The 20,152-nt window shown below is 34.0% G+C and overlaps 2 protein-coding genes and 1 long non-coding RNA gene across 5 annotated transcripts; 2 read left to right on the top strand and 1 right to left on the bottom strand.

The window, feature by feature from the left end:
* LOC104749884 (LRR repeats and ubiquitin-like domain-containing protein At2g30105) lies at window positions 4,901-7,363 on the top strand. The gene is made up of 9 exons (XM_010471593.2): window positions 4,901-5,172; window positions 5,272-5,366; window positions 5,537-5,695; window positions 5,866-5,976; window positions 6,061-6,161; window positions 6,371-6,508; window positions 6,631-6,745; window positions 6,832-6,951; window positions 7,051-7,363. The coding sequence occupies exons 1-9, from the start codon at window positions 4,998-5,000 to the stop codon at window positions 7,162-7,164; spliced, it is 1,128 nt and encodes a 375-aa protein (XP_010469895.1). The 5' UTR covers window positions 4,901-4,997; the 3' UTR covers window positions 7,165-7,363.
* LOC104749883 (ubiquitin-activating enzyme E1 1) lies at window positions 7,515-12,790 on the bottom strand. The gene is made up of 7 exons (XM_019238282.1): window positions 12,623-12,790; window positions 12,092-12,443; window positions 11,528-11,745; window positions 10,457-11,251; window positions 9,213-10,081; window positions 8,511-8,943; window positions 7,515-8,406 (listed from the first exon to the last, which is right to left on the bottom strand). The coding sequence occupies exons 2-7, from the start codon at window positions 12,426-12,428 to the stop codon at window positions 7,810-7,812; spliced, it is 3,249 nt and encodes a 1,082-aa protein (XP_019093827.1). The 5' UTR covers window positions 12,429-12,443; window positions 12,623-12,790; the 3' UTR covers window positions 7,515-7,809.
* Window positions 17,115-19,559, top strand: LOC104749881. Of its 3 annotated transcripts, XR_761495.2 has the most exons (6): window positions 17,115-17,439; window positions 17,573-17,678; window positions 17,753-17,838; window positions 17,931-18,080; window positions 18,175-18,529; window positions 18,738-19,508. It is a non-coding gene; the product is annotated as an uncharacterized LOC104749881 (long non-coding RNA). The 3 variants fall into 3 exon arrangements; XR_761494.2 differs by having other exon boundaries at window positions 17,573-17,838; window positions 18,703-19,559; XR_761493.2 differs by having other exon boundaries at window positions 17,573-17,838.

Genomic DNA, 20,152 nt, shown 5'->3' with positions numbered 1-20,152 from the left:
TTATGAGGTAAGATCACTATGGGGATTACATCAAAACAAGATTGATTGAGCAAGACTTTTGCACAACACGGTAACATGCAAATAACATTATTCATTTTAAAATGAACCCAAAATAACACAACATTTTCATAAAAATGTTTTGTAAAAATTGCAACTAGTAATGTTAAATTCAAAAAGAAGAGCTAATAGACGTTTTACTTTGAAAAACAAATTGTTGTTTGACAAATTCATAGTAGTTTTGTGCTTAAATGATATATTTTAGATTTTGGAAGTTTATGATTTGAGTCTTTCTAGTTCCCACTTCCCACTTGGCCACTTCCCACTTCGCACTAACAAAAATACCATATTTGGGATTTTGATAACGCTTTTATAGTTTTAAAATAATTTTCTTTATATCTTTATGTGTAAACGATGCCAACTCAAATATTTATTATCATGTACTATGCGCGAGGATACGTATATAAATATTTAAAATATTAATAAAATATATTGTTGTTTTTATCATTAAAAATTTATAATGATATTCAATAGAAATTTTCGTTACTTTTGAGATTCAGAGTCTTTAGTTTTTAGAATTTTAGGTTAATGTATCAACATGTTGAAAGTATAAGAAATTTGATGATAATTGTAGTACATAAAATATTTTGTAATAATGAAATTACTTTGAAATGATGTTTATATTTGTTTAATATAGATTTTATTGTTTATTTCAAAATTTAAATCACATTATTTAAACATAATATGTAAAGTTAAATAATATTTTTTATAAAAAGATAATATGAGTACATAAATAAACAGAAAAAATAACTCAATCTACTAAGATTTTATGCAAATATTTTATTCCTAAATCTTAATAAAAATTTGTATTTTTATAACATATTAGTTTATTTACAAAATAATAATGAAAATTTTGTTTTAGATCTTTTTTTAAAAGAAAATTAAATAAGTTATTTTTATTAAAATTTAGGAATAAAATATTTGCATAAAATCTTAGTAGTTTAAAGTGCTCGGCTCATCTAACTTCAAAATGCTCACGATCTGAATTATCAACAAAGTACTCAAGGTGCTCACTAACATCAAGCACACAATACTGAATTTCAGAGGTCCATAATATCCTGTCTTTTTCAGATAAAATGACATGGGGCTTGGTCTTGGAGAAAAGCGGCAAGACCGTGAGTGAGCTGTTCCACCTATGATTAGGACATGAACATCATCCACATCCAAGTAAACTTCTCAACAACAAACGCTCTAGTCAACTCAACCTGGGGTGTCGGTTTGAGTATTATTGAACTATTAATTTGAAAAAAACATTTCACAACCATTGTTTTCAAACATACTTTAGCAAACTTAGTACAAAACTTTTGATCGTAGGCCTCATATGATTTGTCTAAAGTTTAGTCTACTATAAAAAACAATAAAACTTCATATAGTTTGGGAGTAAATTTTTATATTTCTCATTTTTGTAATAAATTAGATATATATTTTTCAGTACAAGTGTTACACCCTTTGTGATTTATCAATATCTTCATCTATTCCAGGGTTTTGTGGATCTGGATTCTAAAATGACGCATCCACACTTGCTTAATAACATATTGTTCATTTTCCCCTATGACTTTTTCTAGTGTTAATCTTTCACTAATGATCAGAGGTTAGAATACTTAATCAGGAGAATTTGAGAAAACGAGACAACATAAGATTTTCTTGGTACATATACTCAATCAACCTCGATCCTTTAAAATTACAGTGTAAACATGATACTATGTTCATGGCTCAACACCAAACTCACTCATACTATAATTTAAACATAAAAAAACAAACATTCATTATAGTTTGATATCTTAAATCATATATGTTATGAAAACATATATAATTATATTAACCATTACTTTTCATATTCCAGTTAGGACTTTTTTTTTTCTTATAAGTAACGGAAATTTTATTTTACAAAATGATAAAGTGACATGATATCAAACGGGAAATTATTATTTTGGCATAAAGAAAAGGAAAAATCGCTCAATATTCTCAAACATGCTACCATGGTCCAAATAAGTTGTGAAACCCTATATAATAGTTGAAAGTAACTTTCCAAAATCTGACACCTCAACATGCCAAATTTAATATATACTAGTCATGTATTAAGTACTCTTCATTGTCTATATATTAAAATTAATATATGACTTATTAATTGCATGTATAAATCAACTTATTTAAAATAAATTATATTCAGTTTTATAAAAGTATGCATATACATTAAAATAAATTTAATGTAATTTCAATTAACTATATACATCAAATAATTTGCTATTATTTAAATAATATATATAGTTCACAAATTAATATTAGTTTAATTTATGGTCTATTTTAAGAAAATATGAGATATAATTTATTTTCTCTTTTTATTTTAAAATACTAGGTTATTAACCCGCAAGTATGCGCATATATATTTATATCGATTGTTTTAAAATAGGTATATAATGTCATATAATATGAAACAATACTAAAATGCTTTATTTTTATTCTTTTAAAGACAAATGTTATTTAATATATATTTAAGGATCATTTATTTTTTTTCAGAAAAAAACATTTTGTATTAAGAAAAAAAGAGTAAAAATCATATAGGCATAATGATAATTATTAAAATATTAATTTTAACGTGTTGATGTTGATAATAATAGACTTTTAAAACATGACAAGGATAATAGTTTTAGTCTCAACTATTACTAAGGCAACTATTTTATTTCAAACACATTATTAAAACTATAATGTAAATCAAAATATATATTTATTGGTAATGGTCAATAATAATTTATTTATCATTATAGAACTCTTTTTAAATGGTTTTAATTTCTTGGTTACTTTTGATGTGAAAAATTACTAATTTTTAGTTTTTTCCTTCTTTCTTCTTAATCTTGATTGTTTGTTTAAATCTCATGGACCACCTTAGAAGCTATAAACATATAGAAACTTCTATTTATTAAAATAAACATCACAACTATCAATATGCACTTTTCACATATCAACTACAATTCAAGTAATTAAGGAGAAGACTGCAATATTGTTCCATGACATCTAAAACACGAAGTAATACTTCAAATTTTAAAGCAGTCCACTTAATACAATTGCATTACACAAAGATGGTCTAGAAGTGTGGAGAACGTCACTGCTGGATTTGAGAGGCGACTTCGCGAGTCGCAGAAACTTCAGCAATTATTTTGAAGATAAATTGTTAACTAGGTTGGACAAATACATAAAAAATCGTGGATAGTCTTTTGTACTTGGTAGTGCATAAAAAAAAAACAACTCATGCTATTATTACGTGAGACATGGCCTTTAAGAGTTAAGACATTTGATTTTTGATTTCTCAATAGTTCCAGTCCCCTTCTTTTTTTTTTTTTTTGCTAAATTGTAAATATTTCTTTGATAACGAAAAAAGTTTAGGTTACAATCAAAGATTAAAAACCTATGAATATGGTTCCATGGCAAAAAAAAGTAAAAGCATGGAAGCATAAGATGGTAAGTAAACCAAGTTTTCAGTCCATCTATTCAACCAAGCAATGAAGCGATAGACGTTTTAGTTGTCCTTCCCGGATGAGTTGCAAAAGGAGAAGGGAATTTGCAGATTGTAAAACACTTACTTGCGACAATTAGCTCTAGAAGCCTTTCGCAGGAGGTCCGAGACTGAGCCGTCAACCGTGAAACTCCAAATTACCGATCACATACTCTCCCTGCGTCATGTGAGATCGATTCTTCGTTTCAATCCATGAGCTTTCCATGAAACGGAACCTCACAAGCCAAATTAAGCAAATGATGCAAGCTCCCTCTACCAAGTTCATTCCCCGAAGTCAGCAGCGCATAGCAAAATAAGATCATCCATAACCACACCATAAGCCATTAGCTCTACTAGCTCCTCTATAGCACAATCAAGACGCAGGGCAGAAGCGAGTACTCAAAGCAAAACAATCTTCAACAAAGGCAATAACAACAGGAAGTCACAACAAAGAACATGCCTTGAACAGAACCGAAGAATTGATATACCTGCGGAGTTCTCAAAAGGAGAGGGCCACTAACCATTTACGAAAAGAAAACCAGTCACTTGAAGCTCGTTGTGATTGTACGTACGTCCTTGTCTTTTTGCCACAACCATTTTGGGAAAAACCTCTTCAAGATACTCACAACGGTCTCTCTAGTGTTCGATCCATACACACAATTGTCTTATCGCTACTCTTTAATTGTCATCTACAATTAGCTTCTTGATTATTACTTCTCTTTCTTGTAGAAAATCGTTGATATGTTTATGTTCTACATATACAAATAAATCTTCTCACATCGGTGGGGGCGGTATTGATAAATGTCCCACATCGGCGGGATAGAAAATAACACAATGCCATAGAATGCACCACTGGTCCCCCCACTCATAAGCTAGCTTTTGTGGTGGGTTCTACGTTTGGGGCTTTATTGGCTTAGTTAAGGTCTAATATGATACCAAAGTGTACCAAATGGTATTAGAGCATTCTGATTCTTCGACATGCGACGTTCGGCTGGAGAGGAGAGAAACAGGAGAGGAGCGAAAGGAAAAAGTCCGAAAATAGCAGCCGCCCGAGTACCAGCCACCACCAACGTGGACGTCGCTTGTTTAAAAGGAGGCGGTATTGATAAATGTCCCACATCAGTGGGATAAAAAATAACACAATACCATATAAAGAACTACTGGTCTCCCCACTCATAAGATTCATTCAAATAGAACGTAGCAAATCCCTCATTTTAATTTATGAAGTCCGGTTATAATTTTGCTTCTGTACATGTGGTATTTAAAAAGAATATTATAATGATATTGTAAAAAAATAAAACTAATAATGATATTTAATGAAAAAAAGAGACTCATTTTAATATTTTTAATGGGCCTGTCTGTATATAGAGATAGTTATGTTGTGTTTCTGAATCTGAAGGTGAAGCAAAGCAGAGGAAGAAAATAAGAATCGCAGGAGGTAAAGATTGTAATGGAGGTCGAAGATCCAACAATGGAAGCAGGTTCAACGATTAAGCTAACAGTAAAATTCGGAGGCAAATCAATACCTCTTTCGGTATCACCGGATTGTACAGTCAAAGACCTTAAGTCTCTCTTACAACCAATCACCAACGTTCTTCCTCGTGGTCAGAAGCTCATCTTCAAAGGTTTGCTGGTTATAATTTTGAATACCTTTTCTCCTAATTAAGCTTGTTAATTTTAGTGGGTCTTTCTCAAAATTTGATTTTTTGTTTTGTTTCTTGAAGGTAAGGTTTTGGTTGAAACGTCGACTTTGAAGCAATCTGATGTAGGAAGTGGAGCTAAAATCATGTTCATGGCCTCCCAAGGTCTGCATCAAGGGGTCAGTGTTCTTTGTTTATGGTTTAATAAACTCATCTTTTGTTCAATAACTTAAGTATGTTGGAGAATTGTTTAAAGATCATCTAGAAATTTGGGTTCTTGCTCTTTTGTAGGATCAATCTAATTGAGGTTTAGGTGGGTTAATGTTGTAGTTGTATTTAAAATGAACAGGAAGGTCCTGTACTTAAGGAAGCTAGTACAAGGCCAATCTCTAGGACTGCTGTATCGGATAAAGTAGATCAGACGAAACCTAGTCTCCTTGTGGACAAGAACCGCGTTGATCGATGGAAAGCCACAGGAGTCATTGCTTTAGCTCAAGCTAATTTGAAGGTAAAATAGAGAAGGTCGTTATGTTTTCATTATTTGAGGTTTTTTGGTTTGGATTGTTTTTTCTTTCATTTGGCTTTTGGACATAAGGACAAGCTATTATTATTTCCTTCCCGTAATATGTTTTAGTTGCTAAGTTGTTTATTAGTTGAGTTTTCTTTGTTGTGGAAAAGGAAATACCCAAAGAAGTGTGGGACTGTGGATCTGGAGTCAGAGTACTTGACATTAGTGAAAACTTCATTAAAGAAGTACCTGCCAGAATCAGCTCCTTTGGTTCTATGCAGGTGAGAAATGCATAGTTTGATTTATATTTCAAATCTTTTTATTTGGTGAAAAGTTTGGAATTATAATATGAGTGCCATTTGTAGAAACTGTTCCTTCAAGGAAATGGTCTGTCCGATGAATCAATTCAGTGGGAAGGGATATCATCTCTGAAGCGCCTCATGTTTCTGTCTATTAGCCATAACAAGTGAGTTTTGTACTTTTAGTCTCTGGACTTGTCTTTCTTAGTAGATATTAGACATGCCTTCAGTGCTACCAATTTGCAAAATTGTGTATTTGACTCGCCAAGCTGAAGTTATGTTTAGATTGTAATCACTAAGACTCTAGAACACAACATTTATAGCTGTGAACGTCGACTGATCTTTTAATAAGGAAAATCCTTTTTGTGTTTTGCAGTCTAACTGTTCTGCCACCAGCAGTGGGTTCTCTGACGTCTCTTAGACAGCTTGATGTTGCCAACAACAAGTTGACAAGTCTACCGAATGAGTTAGGACTTCTTACGCAGCTGGAGATCTTGAAAGCCAACAATAACAGGCAAATAAGCTTTACTTGTATCTTTAAGTGATCCAAAAGAGAACAGATATAGTCTTTAAGTGATCCAAAAGATACCAGTGATTACTCTTCTCATTGTCTTTCTATCTATTTGTGTTCTGCAGAATAACTAGCCTTCCTGAGAGTACTGGAAACTGTTCATTCCTCATGGAGGTTGAGCTTTCAGCTAATATCATATCGGAACTTCCCGAGACATTCACCAAACTGCGTAATCTAAAGGTAAAATCAAATCTACCTTTCACTACTCTCGTCCTACCATCCCATAGCAAAATGGCTTTACAGAGACTTAGGGTTTTGTTGTTTAGACGCTGGAGTTGAAAAACACAGGATTGAAGACACTGCCATTGGGTTTATTCAAGATGTGTTTGCAGCTCTCAACTTTAGGACTCCACAACACAGAGATAACCGTTGAATTTCTCCGCCAGGTTTGCTAGCTAAATCCGTTTTTTTGCAGTCTCGTATTTGTGTCTTTAGCTTCTTTCTTTGTTTTTGGAACTGAACAACCAGTATTTGGATTGTGTCAGTTCGAGGGATGGGAGGATTTCGATGAAAGAAGACGTACCAAGCATCAAAAGCAGCTGGATTTCCGGGTTGTTGGCTCTGGCAAATTCGATGAAGGCGCTGATAAATCTTGGTGATCGAGTCAAACTCGAATCTCATAACCTTTGCCTATGTGGTGGCACTTTCAGTTCGTCTCCTTAATGCGTGAATATATTTATTTACTCCAATTTGAGTCTGTTCTTCCAAAAACCAATAAAATCAAACCGATTTTCGTAGTGACAATTTTTTTATACCAAATAAATTGAACCACTAAATTGAGGGAAACCATTTCATGAATTCTGTACTAGTAATCTTGGTTTGGTTTGACTTCAAGAGAGATTGTTGTTTTCACAACTTGATCGCAATAATAGATTCAGAGAGTGAGCAATATAAAAATGGGAGAATCGTTTCAGATTCTTTACCTTGAAACAACACCTGCAACAAGACATGGAAAAAGGAAAACTCGAGAGTCGTTGGACACAAAACATGTTCAGATGGGTTGATGCGTGGGTAAAACCACACCACGAAGTGTACATAAAAACAGTAGAAATAGAACGAGATTGATAAAATGGGATTCTATCCCACCCGAAGTAAAAATAGTCATCTCACCCAAAAGCATCCAAAAGAAAATACGTAGGGCAGATGCAAGAGACAAAACACACAAATTTGATCTCACGAGTTTCATCTTTCTTCTGACTGGTTTCTTTTTTTCTTTTCAATATTTTTTTTCTGATTGAAGATTCTCACCTGTAGTAGATAGAGACGAGAGGAATATCAACATCATTGTCTTCTTCATCCTCACAAGCCACCACTACATCAAGATGGTGGCGGTATGGCGGCAGCTCCACTTTGGCGATATCCCGAGCAAGATCCACAACCTTCTTGTCCATCCTCTCCTTGTGCTTCGGGAACATACTGTTGAACAGAAGACAGCTTCCGCACGAGATGCTGTACGCGCTAAGCCCTTTGTCCTCCAGCCACTGTAAAACCTCACGCAGAGTTGGGTTTCCCTTGAGCACCCATCTGTCCCATACGGTCCACGCCGTGTCGCGGTGCTTCACCACCTTTGGAGGAACCGGCTCAGCCATGGAGAAGAGTGGAAGCGCCAAGTTAGCAAATGTGTTCCTGTAGTCTTCCACTTTGTGTCCTGCATCAAGAACCTTGTACAGCTCGAGGCAGACCAGTCCAGTAGCCATGGCTGTTGAAGTCGCAATGGCTGGGATGATTCTCCCTGCGATGAACTTTGCTTTCAGCTTGTCGACTTCAGGGATACTGTAGTTCCTCGCTCTCATGTTGGCTAGTCCCGCTATCACATCCATGTGATAGTTTGTGTCATCATCCTACAAACACATTAAGATTCAAAATTACAACCCTTAGTTAACAATTCTAAACAAGACAAGTCAATGTCAATGTCAGAGAGAGATTAATTTTAGAAGATAGTTACCTTTTCGAACTGAACTGGTTTCATCCTGAAGTCTGGAGTCAAGTTATGCCTACACTGGTCGAGCTTAGCAATGAGATCGTTGATGACTGCAGCGTCGTCCACCGAAGCAGTTGTTAAAGTGGTAGCTTTCTCGTCAGTCACAATCTTTGCATCTTTTCTTGGCTCAAAGTCTGGGACTATCACTCTGTCAACAGCTTCTGCTGCTTCCTTGGGGTTTTTGGTCCACTCAGGTATCGGAATCCCAAATGTCTCTGCTCGTAAAATAGCAGTCGATGTGATAAAGTTAAGGAGACTTGGGTCGGAAGACGAGTACTGGAGTGGACGAGGGAATCTTTTTGGAGCAGACCAGAATGGAGCTCCGGTACTAGTCGCAGCATCTTCAGGGAATGTGTATACCAATTGCTTGACACGGTTCACAAAGTAATCCTCAAACCTAGTCACATAAAAAATGAAACACATATTAAGGAAAATCCAATACCTGTTGAGAAATGAAGTTGCCTCCTAACAGTGTTTTTCAAAAAATAATTATTAAGTTCCTGACAATTTTTTCAATGAATTATGAATCCTGATGACGTGGATGTCAAAAGCATAAAAAAGGAAACGAAGCAGCACATGAGTAAGAAACCATACTCTCTTTTACTCTACAATAATAATTATGACTAGACTACCATAAACCTAACCATTAAGAGAGAGCAACAGTACCTCAGTCGAGCCCAGGTTAAGCAGTCTTGGAAGGTTTCACATTTCTCCTTCTCAAGGCACTCAACAATCCTCTCCAGTGTGTCCCTCGCCTGAGCATCGCCAGCAGTCATCATTGAGTTAGTGTACTCAACCGGGCTAGAGAGATATGCATTCACTTCAGCAGGAGTCTTCTCAAGCAGACCCTCAAACTCAGAGCGAGCCCAAGTTAAACAGTGATCAATGTTATGCGGAAACGAATGCACAGTACACATGGGGGCCTGTTTCTCTGGTGGGTCCCTTGAGGCACCGTAATTTTCAGTTAGATGTGGAATAACCGTCTGTGTGTTGCACTTGGTACCAAGAGTTCCAGACTCAAGGAGAGGCTTCTGGAAATACAAGCACCTTGAATCAACATAGAGCCTAGCATTGACGTTATCCAGTGCATTCACGACAACAGTCAAGTTCTCCCAAAAGGCATCATCAAATACATTCTCAGTCTCAGCGCCAACACGGTTTTGCAGGGCCTCAATGTTGAAGCGGGGATTTATAGCTGCAGCAGCAGAAGCAGCAACTGTGGATTTAGCCTGTCCAATGTTCCAATCACGGAATAGAAATTGACGACTGAGGTTACTTTTCTCGATTATATCATCATCTGTCACTGTCAGCTTCCCTTCGCTTCCACAAGACACCCCCATCAGAGCCATATTTTTCAAGAACTCACACCCAAGTGCACCAGACCCGACTGTAAAAACTTTAGCATCTTCGAGTTTCTTCTGGAATTTGGCCCCAAATACAGATATTTGGGCATCGTACCGGCTGTTCCTTGGTGCAAAGTCACTTGAATCCAGAGGTTCAGTGGGGAGTGACTCCACTGAATCGAAGTAGAAGAACTGATAGAAAAATGGAGAAGAAGCTCAACATTAGTTTATAATACGGAACTATACAAAATATGCGTTTGCAAAAAAAAGAGTAAGCAGCTGTATCTTCTAGCAAAATAAACATTAGAAAAAGGGAATGATATGTAATTGTTTAACAGTTAGTGTTTCTTTTTTCATTAGGGTATCTATTTCTTGCTTTAGGAAACTATTGGAGATACAATTTCTTTATGACTTTATCTAAACAGCTTTCTTTATATATATACCTACATATGAAGAGAGCTTTGGGTTTTAGTTCTTGTGTGTTTAAAATCTTTAACTCGAACAAGGAACTTGGCATGCAAAGACTATATATGTGTTCCCACAAGTGTTATGGAAAAGAGATATAACCTGGAAGAGAGGATGAAATTTTCCAGAGCAAGCTTTAACAACCTCCTGTCCAACAATACCACCAAACATTGCAGCCATGGGATTCAGGACAGCCTTGGCTCCAAAGGAGAAGTGTCGTAGAAGCTTCTGGTCAACATTATCCACCTTTAAATCACCCTGCCCGGTATTGATGGCAGTGGCAATCGATATAAGCTTCTGAGCGTCTTCTTCTGAGCCAGCAACAGGAAATCTGCCAGCTTCAGATTTAAAATGATCAAGTGCCTGGAATGCTAAGTGAAGGAGTGGAGGCCGATCAAACTTAGAGAAATCACTAAATAGAAAATCCCCAGGATCTTTAAGAGCTTCCCTCAATGGCTTGAAATTCAGCAACTTTGGTTGTTTCACTTGAGTGACAATACCACCTTTAACATATGTTCCATAGTTTGTAGTGTCCTCATCAAGGGTGAATGAATATGGCCGTGCACTTTTTATCTTCCTTGGTTTCCCATTATTCAATTCCGTCATACCCTCAACTTCTGAGAAAACAACTAGGTCACCATCTTGAAATTCAAGCCTCTCATCGTCGACACAGGAAATAAATGCCTGGTTCTCATTAGAGATAGACGCAATGATGCCTGTATGGGGTTCCTCACCATCAACATCGAAAACCGCAAATTCAGGCCCAAAATCACAAAAGACAGAGCCAAAAAGACCCCTGACATCAGCCTTAACAAAAGCGATAGGAGGCTGATGGCTGTGACAATAGTCATCAAATTCGATTGCTCTTTCCATGCTTATGTCAGAGAAAACAACAACCTGTTTCACACAAAAGTAGATGTATCAGCAGGAAACCAGCCAACAAGAAACACTCATGAGAAAAGTGTACACCAATCTTCCTAATCAATACTAATAAACAATAGAACCAGCCTAACACCTACTGAGACAAAATCATCTCTTATATGCAACGACAACCCACTCCTATGATATCCATTCAGTCACAGATTTATCATAAACTCACAAGTCATCTACAAAATGATACAGTTTACAAAAGACTCAGACCAGATATACAAGAAAAATGAGTTGTCTATCAACCTGGAAATCAGAAAGATCCTCTTTGTTTAAGCTTTTGGTCAAGCTAGTGACAACCACAGCATTGTTAAGATCCTGTAACTTCTGAACAGAAGCATCCGCTCTATTCTTGCCAACATCATCCTCCGAGAAAACAAAGTTGCTAGATAAGTCCCATAGCTCTACAACTCTTTCATCATGCAGGGTCACAGACTTCACACCAGCAAGAATAAGATTCTTGGCTGAAAAAAACCGAATAAAAAGACTTATGAGAAAAGGAAATAAACCTTAAGAAGATAGATACGAAAGTGTCAGGAACACAAGCAACAGTTCAAATTTACCATGCAAACTTGAATACTAATAAAGGGTTATAAAACACCAATAAAGAAGATATCAAACAAATTAAGGAACATCTGAAACACTATTTGGATGATGAAGGATAGCAACAATCACAGATCATCACGAGTACAAAAACTTAACAACTAGAGAGTTAAATCAACTAGGTTCTGATGATGACACAGTCCTTCAAAGAATCTAACTAGGACGCATATCTACAAGTTTTGAAGGAAAGGGACAAGAGAGCCATACCAATCTCGGCACCAAGGCCGTGCATCCCAGAGATTAGAACATTAGAAGCAAAGAGACGCCTCATAGTCTCACGACCATAGACAGCGAGCTGCCGACTGTGAAGATCCTCATCGATCTCCTGACGATTTGAGTTACCAAAAGCCATGTCGAGTCGCTGAACAACGCTATCGCCGAGAAATCCGCTGCTACTACTACTACTACCAGAAGCTACAACCAACAACTTATCAGACGCGGAAGAAGAATCAGTGATATCGAGACGTCGTTTCTTGGATGCTAAATCGGAACCGATGCTGTTATCGCTCTTCTCGTTAGCTTCACTAGCTCGCTTGTGAAGCATAAAGTGATGAAAAAACCTGGAGATAACATGAGAAATTCCCATGGAAACAAAAAAAATATCAAAAACTAGGTAAGATACTGATTCAGCTTCTCAAGAAGACGAGATAGGAAAAACACCGATCAGAATTGATACCTAACCCTAAATCAAGAAACGATACTTCGGAAACCATGACAAGGAAGAAGATGATGAAACGTACCTTTGAGGAAAGCAGACGAGAGAAGAATCGAATCGAATCGGAAACGAGGAAAAGTTTTGAGATCTGGAAAAAAAAACTGAAATTGAAATTGGAAAAAACTCTCTTGAGATTTTTTAGGAGACGAAGGAAAGGGGTCGGTTTGGTTTGGGGAATATAGACGGCCGACGTCGTTTAACGGTTCAAGTTTTTTGATTTGTCGCTCATCTCCGCGTGATTGTGACGGCAACTCTCTGACCGGGGACACGCGTGCTCACAATTTGTAGACCAGATCCCGGTTTAGTCAATTCCTTATGGATCCTTCTGTATTGGATGGAATAGGGATATTGCTTTTTAAAAAATAAAAGTAAAAGTTACACAAATTTAATATGTTATAAGTTTTTTTGAATAAATGGGCTTTTTTATAAATGAAAATCTGAAATTTTTAATTACAAATAATGAGCAATTTCTAGCTACTGTATAATGTCAAATATTTTTTTAAGAATTGTGCTTCATTAGATGAAGAATCCCTATATGTACATTATATAAAATATCTAGTTAGTGCAAAAAAATAATATAATGCCAAAAATCAATTTACCTAAGATCTGATTAGTGCGAAAAATAATATTAAATATCAAAAGAGAAAATAATTAAAAGAACATACATATGTTAAGTTAATGCAATAATCTCACATTGCCCAAAAACACTAAAAAAAAATTAAAAGAAAAAGAGAAACAACATATAGAAGAATATCTGAAATAATCATGTAACTAGTTTGGACAACCAATCTTGGAGTTTTAATTTAATTATTGTTAGGTTAAAAAAAATCATGTAAATTGGTTTATACTCTTTGTATTTAAAACTAACATACTTTAAAATGTACATTGTTGAGAGAGAGCAAAAAAAAAAGAGAGCATAAAATTTATGTAATTTAGTCATTAGAAATATAATTTGGAAAACAAATACTATTCTATGAATAACTAAGAAATAGAGTTATTAGTATATTTTTCTAAGTATAACAATTTTTGTACATACATCTATGAGATGATACATATAAAAATATAAAAATATCATTGATTATCTTACATCAAACTTGGTAAATGTAGCTTTAAGAAATTCCCTCTACTATTTCACAAATAAAGAGTTTTCTTAAGACCAAAAGAGATTGGAATTTTGGTGTTTTTGTTACTTTTTCATAGATTAATGTTGTTCACCACTATCAAAAAATTTAATTTTGGCAAAAATATCATAATTTGTCTAGAAATTAATCAAATTTTGAGTCTAATCTATATAAGACAGACATCATGTATAAACCCAATACATGACCTAATTTTGACATATGTAAACTTCACATATGTCAAAAAATTTGATTTGTTCTTCCCACATCCTTTCCAAATCAAGAGGACGTCTTAGGAAAAAAGACAAAGCATCACGAAAGTAGTCCAACACAAGGGTGGTTGGAATGAGATCAAGAGGGAAGGTTGGCAAGCAGTGGAGCGTGATATTCCCAAGGAGAGACCTTGAGGAGAGCAGAGACATCAGGAAGTGGATGACAACACAAGCTGCATCAAACCAGATAGGAAGATGTTCAGTACAAACATCGATTAGATGATACATATTATAATATAAAAATATAATTGATTATCTTACTTTAAACTTGGTAAATGTAGCTTTAAGAAATTCCCTCTACTATTTCACAAATAAAGAGTTTTCTTAAGAACAAAAGAGATTAGATTTTTGGTGTTTTTGTTACTTTTTCATAGATTAATGTTATTTACCACCATCTAAAATTGTAATTTTGGCAAAAATATCATAATTTGTCTTGAAATAATCAAATTTTGAGTCAAATCTATATAAGACAGACATCATGTATAAGCCCAATACATGACCCAATTTTGACATATGTGAAGGTTTTTTTGATTATTAATATTATTCTTTTTTCTCATAAGATTAAAATTTTATTCATAACAAAGTTGGATTACAACACAGATTATTAATATCATTTATCAAATTACTATTAATAATGAAAATAATAAAATTATACTATTTCACTTATTTGTGAATATGACGTTGATTTTTCTTATTTTTAGAAAGAAAAGTTTTTAAATAATAATTTTGTAGAGAATACATTGGATACATCTATTATTCGCGATAAGATTAATATTTGTGAGAGAGATAGAGATTGCAAAATACCCTAACGTTTGCCCATTGTTACAAACCATAGGAAGCATTTCGCATAGGTAGCAACGTAATGGCCAGTTCAGCATCAATACCAGCTTGGTCGAGTTCAACCGCCGGAATGGGGGAATAGATTGATGATCCACACCAATACACGACATTAGAGCATTAGCCCGAATACCTCTATTGAAGTTGTGGATATGGTCTTCACACACTCCATCCAAATCAAAAGGGCGTCTCAAGAAAAAAAGCAGGAGCAGGAGCCCAAATTATCATCAATATAATTAATTGGATGAAAAAAATCTACTATTTGCGATTTACTTTTGTTCACTAAATCAATCCAATGGTTAGTCAATTCTAAAATCGAATACCAAGATTACATCATAGTAAAACCTCTATAAGATAATAATGTTGGTACCATAACATTTTATTAATTTATAATAATATTAATTTATCTATAAATTAATAATTCTTATTTTATAGTGTAAATTAATAACTATTAATTATTAGATATAAAAATTATCAATTGAGACAATTTTAGCAAAATAAGATTAGACTTTTAGGTATTGTAAATTTTATGATTTTGTAAATTTGTAAAATCTAGAAAATATTATTAACAAAAAATTACAAATACTATAGACAAATTCACTTATACACATGACATACATAAATTCTAATTTATGAAAAAATCAATTTTCGTTTTGATGCATATCTAAAAACTGAATTAAAAAAGTTTAGCTATTTTTATGACATGTTAAAAAAGTATCTTATATCATTATAGTTTGAAAATACAATACAACAATTTTTTTATAAATATGAGTTTTAGGAGAAGTATATATTATTATATCAGCATATATATATATATGTAAATTTACATAATTATTAATTTAGAATATTATTAGGACCATATTTTACATGAGAATTTTTAAAAAATTATTCTCTTATTATTTTATCGAAATTTGTTATTTTTTACAAAAACTCAATTTAAAACCAGTAAAATATATTAATTTATTGAATATTAATTTATAGAAGTTTTACTGTAGTTCTATTAGACCTTTACAATCTCTTAATAATCGGACACTTTCGTAATTTTACCACACTCATCCTCACACCGATCAAAAAGTCATCTATTGATACATAATTTAATCTCAAACATACGTACTAATATATTTAAACTCATATATTAAAATCACTTCGTGATATAACCTTATATAGAAACAGTTCTTTTCATTCAAAATATATACAACAGTTCTAATATAGAACAAAGATGCCTAACTACATCAAGTACAACAGAAAACATGGTCACATATATCAAGTATATTATTATATCTTTAACTACATGAAGTATATATATTACATGGCCACATGCATGAACTATATGACGTTATATGGTCAACACCATAGATATACAATCTGGTAAACCGGTCGACTGACTCCGGCGAATACCGATGTTGACTCTGGCGTTGACTAAAAAAAAGTATTGTAATTATTTTTTTCTTTTAAAAAAAATTATTAAATACATTAATGGTTTTTCATGATTAAAAACATATTCAATTCAATATCTTAATATTTTTATATATCTCTAATGTATTCATTCTTATAATTAGTTAATTTTTATTTTTTAAAGCTAAACTAATAGTTAAATAAAAATTATTGATAATTATTTTCAAGATGTAATATAAAGGTATTTGCAAAAATACTCTTATTCTATACTCTTATTCAAGGCCTCAAATCAAATATATTGTTTTACTACAATCAATTTTTTTTGTATGTTTATCTTTTATATATATTAGAAGTAAATATTTTGAATTTATTTTGTTGTTGTTTACAAGTTATTTTGAGTATGTAAATTTTATAGTAAAGGTAGCTAAACTTTTATACAACATTTACCATGCAAAATTTAGAGTAAAGAATCATATACTCAATCTTTTGTATATTATTTTTTTAATAAAAGTAGTTGAATTTGATTTTATTGATTTTATAGTATTTAAGTATTTAAATAATCTGATTATCAAAGATTTATATATCTTCTATCTTCTATATATATAAATTTAGCTTTACTCCCTCCAAATGCTGCCACGTTAGCCATTCCTTCTGTTGGACATTGGCGGCTAAGCTCTTTTTGGCCCATATCACTTTAAAAGCCCAACCTATATCTTTTTTGTTTAGCCGACGAAATTAAAACCCTCTCGACATAACTCANTCAGCCATTCCTTGTTTAACGAGGCCAAATTTTCGACATTGCCTGCTAAGCTCTTCCTATTTGTTTGGCCCATATCTCTTTAAAAGCCCAACCTAGATCTTTTTTGTTTACCGACGAAATTAAAACCCTCTCCACATAACTCAACTCTGTCGCCCCCCTTGAGCGACCTGAAGCGTCCCTCCACACCCTTTCACTGTCTTCCCTGTCTTCCATCTCCAGTGTAACGTCTTCCTCTATAACGGTAATTGAAGCAATTCAATGCTCTCTCTTCGAATAAGACCCACTACTATTTCTTAAATTGGCGTTAGTTTAAGACGACGACGAGCTTCGGTCGTAATCCAAAAAGAGGAAGAGACTGAAATCGAAAGAAGAAAAAAAAATGCCGATAATGGAGAAATTGAGGATGTTCGTAGCGCAGGAACCAGTCGTTGCTGCTTCTTGCTTAATCGGGGGTGTTGGTATGAACCCTAAATTCAATCTCTTTCGAAATCCCCATTTGTTTATAATGTCATCTCCTTCAATTCCCTGCTTCTTATAATTTGCTTTGTCTCTGAAATTTCTCCTGACTATCATGGATTGCAAATCTCAAAGCTGGCCGTCTTCACCAACAGATCGTCGGAAGAATGCTTCGTCACTTTGCCTGCCCGCAACGTCAAAAAAGAAAGCCAACTCCATGGGCCATCTCATTGATGAGAAGGTTGTATCCATCTCAATTAGACTTTTCAGTTATTCGATGTTTTCATTTGTATCTGATTTCAAGATCTTCTCTAGAGTTGTGTCATGGAAGGGTCGATCAATGTCAACCATATGGCATCTACAAATTCCTTATATACAGTGTTCCCGATTTAGAAAGAGAGGTAAATCATTTTTATCTCTTGTGGATGTTCGCTTTGATCGAGAACATATCTTCTTATGATATATACTCACTATTTTTGGTGTCATCTCTTAGGTTATAAATTTCATAGAGTTGTTAGGCAAAGAAGATGATCCAGATTCATACAGATTTGTGAAATCCCCAAAATTAATCACTGACCTTATAGATTCTATAGCTGGAGCTGTTTATATAGATGTGAATCTTGAGCTTAAAAGACTCTAGGAGGTTTGTTATGTTCTCACTCGCTTTTTTGTGTTTTTGAATTTTGTGTTATTATATTATGATTCTCAACTTACAAAAAAAAAAATGAAATTTGCAGATAATGGGAAGTCTTTTGGAGCCAGTATTAACACTTGATGATTTGCGGCAGCAACTTGATATAATTATTACGCTTTTTGGCATGGGATATAAACAAGGCAAGCGAGTTGAGTTCAAGTATCGCAAAATTGGCAGCCGGTCCATTACTGGTGAGGTATACCTTGATGATAAATTTATAGCTTGTGGGAAGCCTAATAAGTGTGGAAATATGGCAAAGATGAAGAGCGGCTTTACAGACGTTGTCGGAGATTACGCCCATTGAAATGGTTATAAATGATTACATTGGATATGAAGATGCAAAAGAGAAGTTGATTGGGATTTGCAAAGACAGAAACTTGTCAAACCCGGGGTTTCAGGTATATATTAGTCCTACTCACTTTAGAGATGTCTTGTTTCTAGGATCTTGTAATCTCAGGAAGCAGAGTGCATTTACTAATATCTTACACGTTTAACTGTTTTTACTGTGAGTGACTCAATGCGCCATATTAACTGATACAACCATTATGCTACTTTGTTCAAATCTTTTCAGTTTTAAGAGCTTTGAAAATGTATATATTTGTACAGTTAAGGTTGAGACTTCAACTGAAGAAGGTACCTTATGCATCAAAGGTTTCAAAAGATAACGTAAGAAGATTGCTGAAAACAATGCAGCCTCCCACATGATAAGAACTCTGAAATCTTCTCCGTTGAGTCGTGTCATAAAGAATCTGAAACTGCAGCAACTTTTAGATGAGAAGAAGGATCAGAAGATGCAGAGAACTTTAGAAAAGAAGAAGAATTCAGAAAAGAGGAAGCGGCAAAGTTTAGATGAGAGCAAGAATCCACAAACGCATAACAGTTTAGATGAGAAGAAGAATCTGGAAATGGAGAACAGTTTAGATGAGAAGAAGAGTCCACAACTGCAGAACAGTTTAGATGAGAAGAAGAGTCACAACTGCAGAACAGTTTAGATGAGAACAAGAATCAGCAAATGCAGAATAGTTCAGATGAGAAAGGGAATCTGCAAATGCTGAATAGTTTAGAAAAGAAGAAGAATATGCTTTCAATAAAGAGGAGGCGGCAAGATGAGAAGAAGAATCCGGAAATGGAGAACAGTTTAGATGAGAACGAAAATCAGCAAATGGAGAATAGTTTAGATGAGAACGAGAACATGCATCAAAAGCAGAAGCAGAGGAAAAGGCGTTGAAAGATTTAGTTAAGTTTTTTGGTATTTCTCTTTTGCACAGTTGACAAACGCTTATTGTATTGGTGCAATGAGTGAGTCTCTAGAATCAATCAAATTGTCCTAATCTGTCTAAGACACATTGTTCACTATATCGTCTTTTCTTTTTGTCAGTCATTTTTGTCAACTTTTTGTGATAATTACTATATTTAAGTCCTTCTCAAGTTCAAAATGGCTCTCAAGTTCTAAAAAGGTTCAAAACTCCAAGTTCAAGTTGGAATTGTAAGACTCATAACTCCTACAAATAAGAAACTCATAACTTTAATTAAAAAACCACGAAAAATTAGACTCCAAACACATAAACTAACGGGATGAATAAGAGGGGAAAGAGTTGAAAAATAATAAATTTCAAAAAAATAGAGAGGACAGACTTCCAAAGAAAAACGGATAATAAACGGACAACAAACAGACACAAAAGCTAGAGTAATACTTAAAATGATGTCTAATAATGTTAATAACAATTCGAAAAGTTAATAAGTAACACACCTATGTTATGATAGATATACATAACAAATAGTATTCTAGAAAGCATAAAATCCACACAAAGTGGATTTCACCTGTACGCCACATGTGTTACAATTATACTTTTAAAAACAAACTTTTAATTGTTCACAATTTTAATACGGTGAAAATATTAAAGGATTACAAATCTAATACCAAACCCCACTCAGCCAAATTACACTCACAATTATGATCTAAATTAATGATTAAAAAGGAAACGGCAAAACTCATTACGGCATCAATAACAAAGGGACAA

The sequence above is a fragment of the Camelina sativa genome, chromosome 16 (genome assembly GCF_000633955.1).
Source record: "Camelina sativa cultivar DH55 chromosome 16, Cs, whole genome shotgun sequence".
In the NCBI taxonomy this organism is placed as follows: Eukaryota; Viridiplantae; Streptophyta; class Magnoliopsida; order Brassicales; family Brassicaceae; genus Camelina; species Camelina sativa.
The sequence above is the reverse complement of the archived record's forward strand: the minus strand, read 5'-3'. Positions and strand labels throughout refer to the sequence as shown.

What these genes read in the sequence shown, in the direction of transcription:
- LOC104749884 (XM_010471593.2), top strand. Translation starts at nt 4,998, where the DNA reads ATGGAGGTCGAAGATCCAACAATGGAAGCAGGTTCAACGATTAAGCTA. An exon ending in TTGAAAGCCAACAATAACAG is followed by an intron (nt 6,509 to 6,630) that starts GCAAATAAGCTT and finishes TGTGTTCTGCAG; the next exon opens with AATAACTAGCCTTCCTGAGA. An exon ending in CCGTTGAATTTCTCCGCCAG is followed by an intron (nt 6,952 to 7,050) that starts GTTTGCTAGCTA and finishes GGATTGTGTCAG; the next exon opens with TTCGAGGGATGGGAGGATTT.
- LOC104749883 (XM_019238282.1), bottom strand. Translation starts at nt 12,428, where the DNA reads ATGCTTCACAAGCGAGCTAGTGAAGCTAACGAGAAGAGCGATAACAGC. An exon ending in AGGATCTTTCTGATTTCCAG is followed by an intron (nt 11,252 to 11,527) that starts GTTGATAGACAA and finishes TGTGTGAAACAG; the next exon opens with GTTGTTGTTTTCTCTGACAT. An exon ending in AATTTCATCCTCTCTTCCAG is followed by an intron (nt 10,082 to 10,456) that starts GTTATATCTCTT and finishes TTTTTCTATCAG; the next exon opens with TTCTTCTACTTCGATTCAGT.